The sequence below is a fragment of the Dipodomys merriami genome, unplaced genomic scaffold (assembly GCF_024711535.1).
Source record: "Dipodomys merriami isolate MVZ:Mamm:240054 unplaced genomic scaffold, mDipMer1.0.p SCAF_12, whole genome shotgun sequence".
In the NCBI taxonomy this organism is placed as follows: Eukaryota; Metazoa; Chordata; class Mammalia; order Rodentia; family Heteromyidae; genus Dipodomys; species Dipodomys merriami.
This window is the reverse complement of record NW_027202493.1, coordinates 18,436,142-18,451,778: the sequence shown is the minus strand read 5'-3', so window position 1 is coordinate 18,451,778 and position 15,637 is coordinate 18,436,142. Positions and strand designations below refer to the sequence as shown.

Below are 15,637 nucleotides of genomic sequence, written 5' to 3'. Positions count from 1 at the left end.
ACCAACTTTTTTTTTTTTGGGGGGGGGGGTCTGGTCGTGGGGCCTGAACTCTGGGCCTGAGCGCTATCCTTCAGCTCTTCAGCTCAAGGCTAGCGCTCTACCACTTGAGCCACAGTGCCACTTCTGGCTTTTTTTCTTTTTGCTTATGTGATGCTGAGGAATCGAACCCAGGGCCTCATGCATGCAAGGCAAGTGCTCTACCACTGAGCCACCTTCCCAGCCTTCTCACCAACTTTAATGCCTGGGCTGGATTCGAACCTTAATCCTCAGATCTCAGCCTCTTGAGTAGCTAGGAATACAGATGAGAGCCACTGGCATGCAGCATTTTCCCCCTCCCACCCCACTGGTACATTTGATCAAATAATAGTATTCACATATCAGGTTTCTCTACCAATTTAACTGGAGCACTAAAAACTATGAAATCACCATTATTTTGCATGTCATTTTCCTATTTGTGGGTAGCTAGTTCCATTTAATGTGCCTGATTTCCTATTCCACATAGATCTTTTAAGTTCGGAACCAAAGCCATTGCTGTGTTTATGAATTCCCAAACATCTAGATCTTTGATGCTTTCCTTCTTTAAGTAAGCATGCCTTGAAGGCATGGCTGTGGCTCATCTAGTTACTTTTTGAACCCGGGTGGTGTTGATGATAGAAATTGACCATGCATATCTTTGTGTCTGTATTGGTTTCTCTTGCAGTTGAAAAGGGCAGGCAGAAGCATCCCAGAAGTCTGTGCATCCAGACCCAGACATCTCCAGATGTGTTTTCCTCTGAGAAAACACTTGAATTGGCTCAGTATAAAACAAAATGTGAAAACCAAAGTGGATTTATCCTGCAGCTCAAGCAGCTTCTTTCTTGTGGTAATACCAAGTTTGAAGCACTCACCGTGGTAATCCAGCACCTCCTTGCTGAGGTAAGAAATGATGTGGTTTGGGGGAGGGTGGTTAAGAAACCGGCATGTGCTCTTGATCGACTTCATGGTTGGGAAGAGAATGTACAATTCATCTAACTGCTTTTGTCCATCCCTTGATGACCTTGAGTCATTCTCTAGAAATTTACGACGGAAACATGTTCCTAATATTTCATTCCCCATCCCATGCCCCAGGACTGTCTTGATGAGAAGGACAGCAGGAAGATAATTATCTATGATGTTCTCATACAGTTGTATACCTGTAATAGTATTCGCATTTCTCCACTTTATTGTCTAACTATGCATAGCTTTCCTATATTAGATTAGATTTATGAGTTCTGTATTTATTAGTTAATTCTGAGGGAAGTCCTAACATGTACTTAAAGAATCTGTGGTACAACAAATCCTTATTACTTTTTTCCCTGTTATTCCTCAGAAATGCTAATTCAGGGATTGGTTAAAATTCATTGAGAAAACCAAGTTTTTATGAATATACACTACTAAAGATATCACAACAGAAACTATAATTTTTTTGTAAGAAAAAACTAGGAAGGGATTAGAACTTGAATTCTTGAAATATTTTAATCACATTTAAAGATGGATATATATATATATATATACACACACATATAGGTAAGAAGCAGAAATGCATATATGTATATATGTGTGTAAGTGTGTATAAATACACATATAAACCTATATATATTTTTATATGCATGTATATAGTGAAAACTGTCGGTATGGTCTGTAACTCCATTTGACTCAACAAAGCTGTAGTGATTTTATACAGAGGCCGCTGTGATGTAGATGCTTGCTTAGAGAGGAGGAGATAGGCAAACAGGATTTATCTGTGCCTTTGAGGAGTTACCAGGCTACCCCCCGGCCAACATTCCCAGCCCCTCATTCATAGGCACATTTACCTATCTTTTTGTTTCTCTTTAATAGTTGAAGAAGGATATTGAGAATTGGTTGCTATAACCAAGCAGGCTAAATTAGAAACCATATGATGTCAGGTGTGTGGAACCATTTAGCTCTTCTATTTAGAGGTGTGTGGAGACATTTTGCTCTTTTGTTTAGATAAAAGCCAGTTATTTTTGTTGTATTGTACCCAGCCTAGCAGCTCCATCTTCAGTCTTTTTTTTCCTTCTCTGTCTCCCACTTTACATCAATCATTGTATCCTGTGAATTTTGAACTTTATTATTTCTCTTCTTTATCCCATTTTGGTCTCTTTCTCTCTCTCTTGATTTTTTAAGTACAAAGAGGGTTTCAATTTCAGTAGATTATGAGTATAATGTATCTTTATCTTGATCACTATTACCTCTTTCATTATTCTCCATCTTTCCCTCTCCCATACAGACCCTCTGGTTACATAGTTCAATTTTTACATATGTACATTGAATATAGCGACTGCACTTGCTCACACGTCCTCCATTTTTTATGGCGGTACTGGGACTTGAACTCAGGGTTTGGGCGCTCTCCCTTGGTAATTTCACTCCAGACTGGCACTTTACCATTTGAGCCTACACCTTTACTGTCTCAAACTCTCGTCTTTCCAAAGCATTCTATTCTGTATAAATCTTCCCATGGTTCACCATTGATTAGAGCTTATCTGGCCAGTATGATCAGAACACTAGCCTTAGGGGGCTGTTTATTGAGCAGCTATAATCAGTCCTATTTATGTGCTAAGTGTGAAATCCCATGTGGATTTTAAAGAATGAAAAAGATGATGTAAAATACAGTGGTGATTTTTTACATTTACTGTTGAAAGTACATAGCATATATTTGGGTTGTATGAAATGTATTTTAACAGGCTGGGAAGGTGGCTCAGTGGTAGAGCGCTTGCCTTGCATGCATGAGGCTCTGGGTTCGATTCCTCAGCACCACATAAGCAAAAAGAAAAAAAGCCGGAAAGTGGCGCTGTGGCTCAAGTGGTAGAGCACTAGCCTTGAGCTGAAGAGCTGAGGGACAGCGCCCAGGCTCAGAGTTCAGGCCCCATGACCGGACTGCCCCCCCCCCCCCAAAAAAAAAGAAATTTATTTTAACTTCTTTTTATACTGTTTAAAAATGTGGCTACCAGGAAATTTTAAATTACATGGCTTAATGTTATATTCATTTTGGATGACTCTGATTTATACCTGGCAATATAAGGCTCTCTATAATTTGGAACAAACTGTTACTTTTAATGTAACCCTTACTGCCCCAAATGCTCAGTTATATATTTAGGGCATGGAAGAGAAGCAAGAAGGATTTACCACTTGTTGGATATTTACTAAGTGCCAAGTGTTATTACTTACCCTCATGAAAATCAATGCAGAGTTAGAATGTACAAATGAGAAAGTGACAATGCAGAGTTCAGTAACATCAGACGACAAAAATTAGATCAGAACTTAAACCCAAGTCTAGGAATTTCAACTTAAAATTTCCCATAAACTTCCTGTATTGTTTTCACACTTTGCTCAAATGCTGTAACTTGGTGGCTGCTCCTTCTAATATGTCCATATCTTTTATACAGCATCATCACATCACTATATATATATTTATTTAATATTATCATTAACATATACAACCAAAGTAAAAATGCAAGGTGGTCTTGTCTCTTCATGGGTGAAGATCCAGGAGAAGATTTGAAGAAGAAAGCAGGAGTCTGCTCTGCAGGCTTCTTCTCGATCTCTAAGTCACGCTCCTGACAAACAGTCTTGCACTACGCATGTGTACATTTTAAGGCAATTTTCTCATGCGATCTGGCCCCTAAACAAAAGTCAAATCTTTACCAGGTGCTCCGTTGGGGAAAGAAGAGATAACACTAGATTAAAATTTTCACTGCTTTGGATATACTAAGAAATGCTTCGTTAGTATACAATATGATTATCTGATGGGTTCCAGGAACTCTTTTACCCATAGGAACTTATCTTATATTTCTTTGTGTGTGCGTGTGCATGTCTGTGTGTGCATGTGTGTGTGCATGCATGTGTGCTTGCACCAGTACTAGGGCTTGAACTCAACCTGGGTGCTGTCCCTTAGATATTTTGCTCAAGGCTCGCACTCTACCACTTGAAATACAGTTCTCTTTCAGCATTTTGATGGTTAATTTGAAGATAAGATTCTCCTGGTTTTTCTTGGTCTGGCTTTAAGCTACAATCCTCAGATCTCAGCCTCCTGAGTAGCTGGGATTACAGGCATGGACCTCCTATGCCCAGCAGGAATTTTACTTCCATCTTGTAAGTTCTGATGTTTCATTTGTCACTTGGAACCATTAATTTGGGGCTCAGATATCTTAGGGAAGGGGCCTAATGACTTCTTCCAACCAGGCTTCTCCTAATAGCCCATTCAGCTACTGCCTCATCGGTGGGCTACTCCATTCCTGATGTTAGCAGCTCCATCATCCAGGCACCTTCTAATAGCACCACCAGTTGGGGACCAAGCCTTCAACTCATGACCCACATCATAACAACAACAACAACAAAACCTATATAATGGCAATGATGTAATTGTGACTATTGCAGCTATTGTAGCTATTGCAGTACCTATATCATTTCAACTATCGAGTCGCGTCCAGAAACTCCCACTTACTGAAAACTCTCCTGTCTCTGGGTTCCAGGAGCCTTTATTCTTTCATTCGGTACAGGCATGTATCCAGTTAGTGTATGTTATTTACATACTGGCTAATGTCTGTGAGGTACTGGTATAAAACAGGAAGGAAAGATGTAATGGAGGAAGGTCAAACAACTGAAAAAGATTCCTTTGCCCTTTAGTTCTCTCATCCCCATCGCATAAGTGGGGTGTGTGTGTGTGTGTGTGTGTGTGTGTGTGTGTGTGTGTGTGTGTGTGTGTGTGTGTGTGTGTGTGTGTGTGTGTGTGTGTGTGTGTGTGTGTGTGTGTGTGTGTGTGTGTGTGTGTGTGTGTGCGCGCGCACGTGCGCGCGCATGTGTGCATGTCTCCACATAGGGATTGTATCTATGTATGATATGTGAGTATAAATGGTGTATAGAATTTTAAAGCAGAATGGGTAAAAATAGTTGATTATAGGGAAACCAAGGACTATTCCTTACCCTTCTGTGGCAGTGCATATCACTACTATGCAGACTCATTTCATTACATGCCAGGGTTCCAGTACATGTGTCATCTGTCTGGAAGTTTTTGTTTTTGGGTCTGGTCGTGGGGCCTGAACTCAGGGCCTGGGCGCTGTCCCTCAGCTCTTCAGCTCAAGGCTAGTGCTCTACCACTTGAGCCACAGCGCCATTTCCGGCTTTTTCTTTTTGCTTATGTGGTGCTGAGGAATCGAACCTAGGGCCTCATGCATGCAAGGCAAGCGCTCTACCACTGAGCCACCTTCCCAGCCCCTGTCTGGAAGTTTTGTATCATATTAATTTCTTTTTTTGGTTGGTTGTGGGGCTTGAACCCTGGGCCTGGGCGCTGTCCTTCAACTCAAGGCAAGTGCTCTACCACTTGAGTCACAGTGTCACTTCCAGTTTTCTGGTGGTTAGTTGGAGATAAGAGTCTCACTGACTTTCCTGCCTAGGCTGGCTTTAAACTATGATCCTCAGATCTCAGCCTCCTGAGTAGCTGGGATTACAGCGTGAGCCACCAGCGCCTTAAGAGGATGAATTGATATGAGTGCCAGTTGGTTCCAGTGCTTGGTTTATCCTGACATGGTTGACAAGTGTTCTGCACAGATAGCCAACAACGCACAGGTGTTGATGATAGTAACATGTATTCTCACAAAGGATTTGTGGTGGACATCTAAGGAAACTATACAGAACTGAGGTGGCTCCTAGACTTCTGACCAATTCTTCACACTGAATCTAAATCTTCCTCTATTATGATTTTTTTTCAAGTGGAATCTGACCTCAGCTAGCATCTAAATAAAGGGGAATTTTTAAATGATGTTAGCAGTTTAGTCAAAATTATCTCTGATCCAAAGAGAGTGGTCATTCTGACCAATTCACTGTGTGGGTGATGCAGGTCAGACATAGCTCTGTCTGAGCCATCTGAGGTGACGCCCCTGTAAGATTCTCAGTGCTGCTGATGCCATTCAGTAGCCAGTAGCATTCAGGCACAATGCTGGGACGGCAGCCAGAGACTAAGTGCCTGTGTCCCAGGGACCTCTAATTAAATTATGGTGAATCTATTTTTTTTCTAGGAGCACTTCATATATTTAATGCATGAGTATAAAAGCATCTCTTTGTCTAGATTTCTACCTTTCTCTTTTTCCTCATTGTGGGTGTGTGCATGCGTGTGCGTGTGTGTGTGTGTGCGTATGTGTGTGTGCATGTGTGTGTGTGTGCATGAACATGTGTTGGTGTTTCAGGGTACAGTCTGCATGTTGCAGTACAAAAAAAATCTGTTATCTGATCTATAAAGGGTTTATCATCTGAGACAGAAACACTAAGAGCCTCTGAATTAGAAGAAGCAGCGAATTAGTATTTAACTTGACCAACTGTGTTTTATCATCTATAAGTAAATGCTAAATATATTTAAAGGACCAGCTACCAGGAAAATAGGGCCAGAAACTGACAATCTATGTCTATTATGGAAGAGAAGCACTGTGGTTGGCATTTCACATAGATCAAATTTAGAGCCTGTGGTTTTTCCATTATTCTATTTTTCGTCCCCTTAGTTGAGGTCATCTGCTTTGATTGATGACCAGAAAATTGGGCTTAGACATTTTAGTTTTACCCAAGTCCCAAGCTCTTGAAGTCCCTAGTACCACCATGTCTTCAGCCTTGTACATGTTTGTTGTTGTTTTTTTAATAGTATGGGCTATAAAAACTGCTTGATTAATAAAGTAGAAACGAATTAGGATGATAAATGTCACTTCCGGGCATTGAGGTGAGAGGAAGGGATGATGCTTCTGACATTTAACATTCCAGGTGACTTACAGAATGGATCAGGCAAAGAAAGCTGGTCATCGTCTGAGGCTGGCATTGACAGCGTTGTGGCGGTGGGGTAATCATGGCGGCTGGGACTTGCACAGGAAAGGCTGAGATTCTGAGAATGAGCTGGAGGACTCAGGTCCAAGGAACTGCAATGATCTTCCTTCCCCTTCTCCTTCCCTTTTCCTTCTTGGTGTGGGGGATGTAACCCCAGAGCCTCACACAGGCTGAGCACCTGCTCTCGCACGGAGCTACACTTTCAGCCCTGAATTTTGTTTGTAATACACCCAACGAGAGACTTTTTGAGCAAGGAAGTTTACAGACACAAAGAACATGAAATACTAATCTAGCACCCCTCAGAGAAAAGGACAGAAGATTTGAGTGAGACACAGTATTAAGGAAGAAGAGCTAGCTCACTTCTGTGCAAGAACTGGGGCTTGTACTGAAGGCCTCATGCTCTTGTGCTTAGCTTGTTTGCTCAAGGCTGACACATGACCATTTGCGCCACACCTCCATTCTTATGAGTTGGCTGATTTGGAACAATCATTGGGACACAGAATGAAAGGTGGCTACAGTTGGCTGTTTCTGTGATTGGCAGGTATCTGGAGATATAAATGGTTTCTAAGGCACTGAGGATGGGATGGTTGAGTGCAGGGGACATAGAGGGAAATGGCCACATGAAGACTGACATTGCTTATCCCACAGACATCCTTCCTAAGCAAAAACTGTCACCTGGTAGTATTTGGGATGGAAGAGAATGGCTTTTATGGAATTGCTTTGAATATGCCATCAGCAGTTTTAAATCTTTCTCACCTTTTGGTTTCTGTAAAAGTGGGGAATGATTTGATTTTCTTGCCATTTCTTCCTTCTATTAACAACTTGGCTACTATTGGAAAGTGACTGTACCCAAGTTCACTGAGTGTGTTTTGGGACCACTTGTGGATAACTACAAAGATATCTTCTGCTTTTCCTATCGTTTGAGTGGCAAAACTTGCTACCAATGGTCTGAACTAGATCAATCAACGAAAGAAAGCCTGAAATTTGAGATTAAGAGCATATATACATATATATATATATTATATAATATATATTAGTTTATTTTCTTCCATTATTTTGATTGTCAAACTTTAAACCAAAAACTGTTAAACTAAAAACCAATGACTTACTATTTTTAAAAGCTTGTGAACAATTAGAACAACTTAATACAACATTAAACACACACACACACACACACACACACACACACACATTTAGGATAGTACTAAGGCCAAAACGACTCAACAAAAGTTTTGGTGGTGGTCCTGGGGTTTTGAAACCAAGGCCTTGTGCTTGGTAGGCAGGTGCTCAATTACTAAGCTTACCTCCAGCCCTTTTTGAGCTTTTTATTTTAGAGTGTGGGGATAGGGGCTCACTTCCTGCCCAGAAATACACATGGCCACAGTGACCCTATTTTAGGCTCCCCATCATTGCTGGGGTGACAGGTACTTGTCACTACACCTACCAGGTTTTTGTTAAGATGGAGTCTTGCATACTTTTCTGCCCAGGCTGACCTAGAACTGCAGACCTTTCAGTCTCAGCGTCCTTCCTAGCTTAGGATGACAGGCATGCACCACTGTGCCCCTGCTAGGCTGGAGAAGGGGTCTCACAAACTTTCTGCCAGAGCTTGCCTTGAACCACAGTCTTTCTATTTTCAACCTCACTAGCTTCTGGTGCCAGACCTCCTCCCCCCACCAAAACAATTTTTTTTTTCTTAAATTCGAGCTACTGTGGAATCCTCATGCTAGTGTTTACACTCCTTTAGCTATTGTTAAGGGACTAGGGCAAAAAAAAAAGTAAATGTAGAATATGATAAAGTAGTAGATGACATCTCTAGCACTTAATAGCACTTAAATCAACACTACAGTCTTAAAAAAAAATCCAGTGAATTGGGGGAGGTGGCTCACACCTGTAATCCTAGCTACTCTGGAGGCTGAGATCTGAGGATGGTGATTCCAAGCCAACCCAGGCAGGAAAGTCCATGAGACTCTTATCTCCAGTTAACCACCAGAAAACAGGAAGTGGTGCTGTGACTCAAAGTGGTAGCACACTAGCCTTGAGCGACATAGCTCAGGGACTGTGCCCAGGCCCTGAGTTCAAACTCCAGGACTGACAAAAAAAAAGCTTCCTGGATAGCACTCAAGCTCAAGCTGAGTGTAAGCCCCAGTACTAGTCCTCCACTGCCTCCCCTCCCCCACCACCCTGATCTGTGGACTATGTTTTTCTGCTTGTGTTTTTTTTGATGATCATGGGGCTTGATCTCAGGGCCTGGGCACTGTCCCTGAGCTCTTTTGCTCAAGGCTAGTGCTCTACCACTTTGAGCCACCACACCACTTCAGGTTTTCTGGTGGTAAATTGGAGATAAGAGTCTTATGGACTTTCCTGCTGTGAGCTGGCGTGGAATCAGGATCCTTAGATCTCAGCCTCCTGAGTAGCTAGGATGATAGGCGTGAGCTCTCAGTGCCTAGCTTGGACTACATTAAGTAATCACATTTCAAGAGAAACAGTTTTCAATTTGTAATGTCATTTGCAATTCTGAATCACAACGCCCCCTCCCTTTGCTTGCCCTTCACCTAGTTCATAACCTCATTTAGTATATGGGTTTCAAAGAACAAGTTTCCCTTTTCTATTAGTGTGATAATCTAATGGCCTCAATTAGAGAGGGGAGTGAAAGAAAAAAAAAGGCCCACAAATCTAAAAATAACTCCATTATCCGTGGAGAGAGGGTCAGTTTTTGTTCCCACCATCCCAGCTGATACTTAAGTAAGTGGCAATCGATCAGTCTAATGTCTGGCTCTCGTTTTTCCTGAAATGAAGGGCTGTGGCTTTAAGTAATCGCAGGCTGCCTGTGCCAAAGGCAGAAGCTGCAGTATCAGCTTCTGTGGGGAGAGAGGAGTCTGAGGCATACGGTAACCTGCAGGACAGGCAGGACGGCCACGGAGGGCCAATGGCGCTCTTCCTGGTAGAGCTTTGAATGGAGCCGAGGGGTGGGAGGCGCGGCCACCTGTGCACTCCTTGGACGGTGCAGGGGGTGGGGGAGTTGGAGACAGAAGCTGGAACATGGGCTGCCCCAGCAGCAAAATGTGCCTCTCTCCTCCATGTGCGGCTACAAGGGTAATGAGTGTTTGTTTGTAGTGCTTTGCTGGAAGACCATCAGGGACCAGGCGGAGGAGGAGGAGGAGGAGGAGGAGGAGGAGGAGGAGGATGGAGGGTGTCTGGAATTGGGCAAGTGTGTGGAATGACAAGCAACTCTGGTCTGGCTGCAAAGGGCACAGGTCATGTCTGTAACACCATGGAGATGCCCTGGGGTGGTCTGGCCTAGGGCAGGAAGCCCGGGAAGAACTAAGGAGATGTCTTTCTTAGTTATGCCCTGGGTGTTCAGGAATCTGACCTCACAACTGTATTTGTGGATGTGGATGTGTGAGTTGCTGGTTACTTAGAAATGTATTCTTTATCTCAGGGTTGATACATGTTTTGTTTTGTTTTTAATGTGGAAACAGCTGCCTGGTTTCATTTAGTTCATTTTTTTTTCTAACATCAATTTAGAATGATAGCAGCTCCAGGCTATAATCCTTTGAACCTAGTGTGTTCCCTGGGTACAATTAATTGAGTTTTCAAAGATTCTCATTCTCTTCTCCTTTGGTCATAGTTCTGTAACAAAACTTTTCCTTTTAGGAAAAAAAAAAGTCCTTTGAACAAAACTTTCTGGTTTGTGGATATAGGACAAAGTCCATACAAGTGCCTGTGTTTAGAACATTAAATATTTATCTTAACCTGATTAGGTCTTTATTGCCCTTGGAGGAGAGCATATTACATCTTAAGTACAGTATGCATTAGCTAGAAGGTTCTATGGATCCACAATGAAGCATTGACTCACAGCAAATATGTGTAAATGAGCCATTCAGCTCCTCAAAGGAAAGTTTCTCTGGGACCTGTGAAAATACAGATTTTTGAAACAGGAATTTCCTTCACAACTCTGGGACATCTGTGTTTTCTGATAACACAAAACTGTTAGCCTAAGTGATCTGTATCTTGACTTCTCCATTCTGGATCTCATTTTTTTTTAAACCCCTAAAGATAACAAGTGTGGGTACTTTACTGAAAGGGACCCCCTTCAAAACATGAATAACTCCAGGTGTTTTTTTTTTTTTTCTTCCCACAGCGGGAGGAAACACTGAAGCAACACAAAACTCTATCTCAAGAACTTGTTAACCTCCGAGGAGAGCTAGGTAAGTGTGTGTGTGTGTGTGTGTGTGTGTGTGTGTGTGTGTGTGTGTGTGTGTGTGTGTGTGTGTGTGTGTGTGTGTGTGTATGTGTGTGTATGTGTGTGTAAACATGGGAGAATTGGAAAATGTGGTCTTCTCATCTGCATTGTGGCTGAAGTTGCTTGCTGGCAGTCCTGCTCTCTTTCTCCCTTATCTGTACAAACACTTAGTGTCCACATTTCTTTTGAATCTTGGCAGCTTGACCTTAAGTTCACAGAATTCCTGGCACAGATCTGACTTAAGCCCAGCGGAGCCTCTGATGACCAAAGCATGTCTCTTGCTGAAGAGAGGGGGTAGAAGGGCTGTTGTTACCAAGTGGATTCCTGTTAAATAATTCCATCATGGTTTTTTGCTTTTTGTTTCTGAATCACTTTTCATATCTAAAAAGTGTTGAGGCTATTCCCCTCCTGGAATACAGTCATATACTTCGTGGAGATGGTTTGTGAGTAGTATGAGTATAAAGTTGAAGGTGGCCCATCTGAAAAAGAGGTGTATTCCATACTAATCTTACCAGTTGGACGAAACTGGGGCCCAATAGCCACCCAGATCCTGAGGTTACTCTATGTCTGTTACTGCCGCTGTTCATAGGCCAGGCCACTATTTTAAGTTCTTATCTGTCCTAGAGATCCCCAGCAAGAGACAAAGACAATACTGCCCTTTTGGCCTTAGCTACTGTGATGGGGTGAACGGACAGTGCTGAGGGTCTCCTGTGTGGGAGAGCTACGCAGCCTAGCACAGTAACCACTGAACGCATGCATTAAGTAGAAGTTACAGAAACAAATTGTCTGCCCAGTTTGGAAAAGAATCTGCCTATTTTTTTTCCCCTAGGTAAGAATAGTATTTAGGCATTGCTAGTCTGATCTGCAGAACCATTCTGGGTTTTTTTTTTTGTTTTGGTTCGGTCATGGGGCCTGAACTCTGGGCCTGGGTGCTGCCCCTCAGCTCTTCAGCTCAAGGCTAGCGCTCTACCACTTGAGCCACAGCGCCACTTCCAGCTTTTTCTGCTTATGTGGTGCTGAGGAATAGAACCCAGGGCCTCATGCATACAAAGCAAGCGCTCTACCACTGAGCCACCTTCCCAGCCCCTCTGTTTTTTTGTTTTTGTTTTTTGGTTGGTTGGTTGGTTGTAGGGCTTGAACCCTGGGCCTGGGCACTGTCCCTCAGCTCTTCAGCTCAAGGCAAGTGCTCTAGTACTTGAGCCACAGTGCTACTTCTGGTTGTTAGTTAGAGATAAGAGTCTCAGGGGGAATTTCCTGCCCTGTCTGGCTTTGAACCCCAATCCTCAGATCTCAGCCTCCCGTGTAGCTAGGATGACAGGTGTGAGCCACCAGCACCCGGCCACCAAGAGTGGGCCAAACAGAGCCTGTGCATGTGGGGTCCACACTTTCTGTACCTTTCTCTGCTCTCTTCACCATTGGTAGGCAAAGCCAAACTCTTTAGAAGACATCATTCTTGACTTTGTCTCACGCTATAGGAATGAAGGATCCTTCACAGGAAAATACTATTAAGAAGAATGAAACTGCCAGTGCCTGTAATCCTAGCTACTCAGGAGGCTGAGATCTGAGGGACATGGGTTGAAAGCCAGCCTAGGCAGAAAAGTCCCTGTGAGACTCTTATCGCCAGTTAACCACTCCAAAACTGGAAGTGGAGCTGTGGCCCACGTGGTAGCGCACTAGCCTTGAGCACAAATAGGTTCTGGGGTAGCAGCCAGGCCCTGAGTTCAAGCCCCCACAACTCACAACAACAACAAGAACAAAAAAAAAAAAAGACAAAAAGAAGGAAAGAAGGGAAGAAAGAAAAAAAAAAGGAAGGAAGGAAGAAGGAATGAAAGTAACTTAACTCCCAGGCTTGGGAAGCAGTTCAGGGGAAGCCCAGCTGTGAGGCAGCCCAGCCCTTGGACTCAGAAGGCTTCCTGCCGCATGGCCTGACTGCTGCCCTTTTGACTGCCCAGAAAGGCAGCTTAATCTGCTGGGTCTCTGCCTGAAATGCAATTGTGGATAGAAAGTTAGGAACAGGAAAGAGGCCTTTTTGTGTGCTCTGGAGTTCATCAGGAACCGGTGGAGGTGGCACTGCGTCTGCCTTGTGTTTCAGGTTTCGGCTCTCTCCACACTGAGAACTGAGAAACAAACACTGGGCTCATTGACTCTGCCTGAGTGGCTGATCCTCCTTTAACTTTCTAGGGTATGGCCCAATTACACGATATAAATGGGGACCCAGCCACTCAATACCTCCAGCCAGGAAGTAGCCCTCAGTGTGTACCCACTCTCCCTTTTCTGACAAGGAGAGACGTCCCGCTGCTGCCTGAGTGTCGGATGCCATGGGTGGCCTGTCCCATATTCTGTCACCGGAGGTTGGATCAAGGCAGGTGACACTGCTGCTGTTCAATCAGGCAGTTTTGCTTGAACAACAGCATAAGGCATTTGCAAATGGTTCAGTTCTGTGAGGGGTGAGGACATTTTAAACACTTGTAGTGACTGCACTCCCGAGTTGGCGGTTGGATTGTTAGTGTCAGCTGGGCCTGAGAGGGAAAGGATGGACTCACATAACACAGTCCTCAAAGTTGAGGCAGTGAGATGTTTTGGGACTATACCATTACAGCGTCCAGGTTTAAATGCCTGGTAGCTGATTGGCCTGGAGCAAGTCACACATACTCTCTCCTGTGTCCATTGCATTCTCTGTAAAATGGCAGCAGTAATTGTCCCAGGGTGGTTTTGAGGTTCTCATGAGGTAATACAAACATATTACAGGGTAAAGTGTCTAGCACTAGGTGTTAACTGTTATTAAATAATAGCTATTACGAAGTGTGTGTAATTTTAAAGCTGTATAGTAATTAAACTCGCTGGCTATTTTGTGTGGGCACAAGCCATATTGTGGAAAGCAATGGTAATCAGGTGAAATGTTAGTAGAAATCCCTCAGGACAGGCTCTTGCAGATGCAAATGGAGGTGAGACTCAATCTTTTCCCCAGATATCTGAGTTCAGTATAGAGTTAGTCGTGTAAGTTTTTGTCCCTCCATGCCTAGCCCCTTGAGTACAATTTCCTCATCAGTGGCATGAAGTCTGTACATATTTGTTTGTGTTGCTGGAGTTGGTAATATTTGAACCAACCATATAGTACATGGTCCAGGTATCTTAAGAGGCCCATTGTCACCACCGCCTTGTCATCAATATTTCTACCTTTTTCTCCAATAGTCATAAAGGGGTGATGAATGTCATTCTTCCACTGGTTAATTTTTTTTCCCCTATACCTTTTCTGAACATTGGGACACAGTTCCTAAACCACAGTTGCAAAGAACAGAAGCCTACTCAGAAGCCTATTCATAAATTCAGGAGCACCGACACCCTAGTAGAGTCTGTGATTGTAGCTTTTAGAATTTAAAGGTCACCATTTATCCCTACCACTGACCAGCTTTCCCATTGTCACGAGTTACCTTGGCAAGGGTCCTCTGCTACCAAAGGGAAGCCATCTTACTGAAATGCAGCCAGCCTATTGCTGCCATCTGAGCCACACGCCCCACACAATGGCTAACCTCTGCTTCTGAAAAAAAACTTCCAAAAAACCCTGTTTCCCATCGTCACAGAACAAAACCAAGAGGCTCTCCACATCCAGTCATTCGCAGATATTTTGCACCGAGGTAGTTACTAGGTTTGTGTTTTTCTGTTATTTTCAGGCAGTGAAGTTCTTAATTGCCAAGAGTTGTTGTAGGGTTTTTTTTTTTTTGAAAAACCATAATCTTTTCATCTGCATGAATACATAGTCATTGATGTTTATTGGTGTTTGAGGTTTTAAAGGTCCTTTATATTATAAGAAAAAAGTGTGAAAAGAAAAATTTTGAAGCAAGGCTAGCTCATAAACCCACTATTCTAAAAGACATTTTATTTGCAGAGTCCCTTGTCTTTGTTTGTGTGAATAAATACAGCTTTGGACTCTGGAACTCAGGCTGGTCTTGAACTTGAAGTTCTACCACCTCTGCCTGTTCCACCCGTTTTGACAATGAGACGGAGTCACGTTGCTGTGTCCTCTGATGTTTTTAAACTGAAGGCCAGCACTTTGCCTGGTTGCTGCACTGCAGTCCTGTTTCCTGACTGTCGAGATGTCTACAGTAGGCCTACCACAAACTCGCTTAGCCCCACAGGTGGTGGTGACATCAGTGGTTTGCTCATCCACTCCTGGCTTTGCCTTTTACCTCTGTTTGCCTAAGTGCTCTCCTTCCTGGGCTGCAGGTGCATGCTTCCTGGAGAAGGGCTCATCCAGATGAACCATCCACAGCCCCTTGCTTCCAGAACCCATTCCAGTGTCTCCTCACAGAAGCCTGTTGGGCACAGTGCACTTCTCAGCCTGTGTAGTGGTGTTACTAAGTCTCTTGTTAACTAAGCCAGCATTCTTCCTCTACCTGGATATCAGTCTGTATCTTATTAAAACTTATCCAGATCCATGCGTCCTCAGCATTCTGGCTGCCATTATTTTAATTTATACCCAGTATATTTGTGGTTTTTTTTTTTTTTTTTGTCATAAGAAGATTTGAACACAGGGCCTTGAGTTCTCCAGGC

General features: G+C 43.2%; 1 protein-coding gene across 6 annotated transcripts in view; it reads left to right on the top strand.

Moving 5' to 3' along the window:
• The window catches only part of Mtus1 (microtubule associated scaffold protein 1), a 164,288-nt gene that overhangs the window by 124,042 nt on the left and 24,609 nt on the right, over window positions 1-15,637 (top strand). For 5 of the 6 annotated variants that reach the window (XM_070016322.1, XM_070016323.1, XM_070016321.1 and 2 more), the window contains 2 exons: window positions 701-915; window positions 10,985-11,051. In XM_070016322.1, coding sequence (XP_069872423.1) covers window positions 701-915; window positions 10,985-11,051 — 282 coding nt within the window. Of the gene's footprint in view, window positions 1-700; window positions 916-9,838; window positions 9,937-10,984; window positions 11,052-15,637 lie in introns of those variants that run through there. The other variant, XM_070016327.1, reaches the window with a different exon arrangement.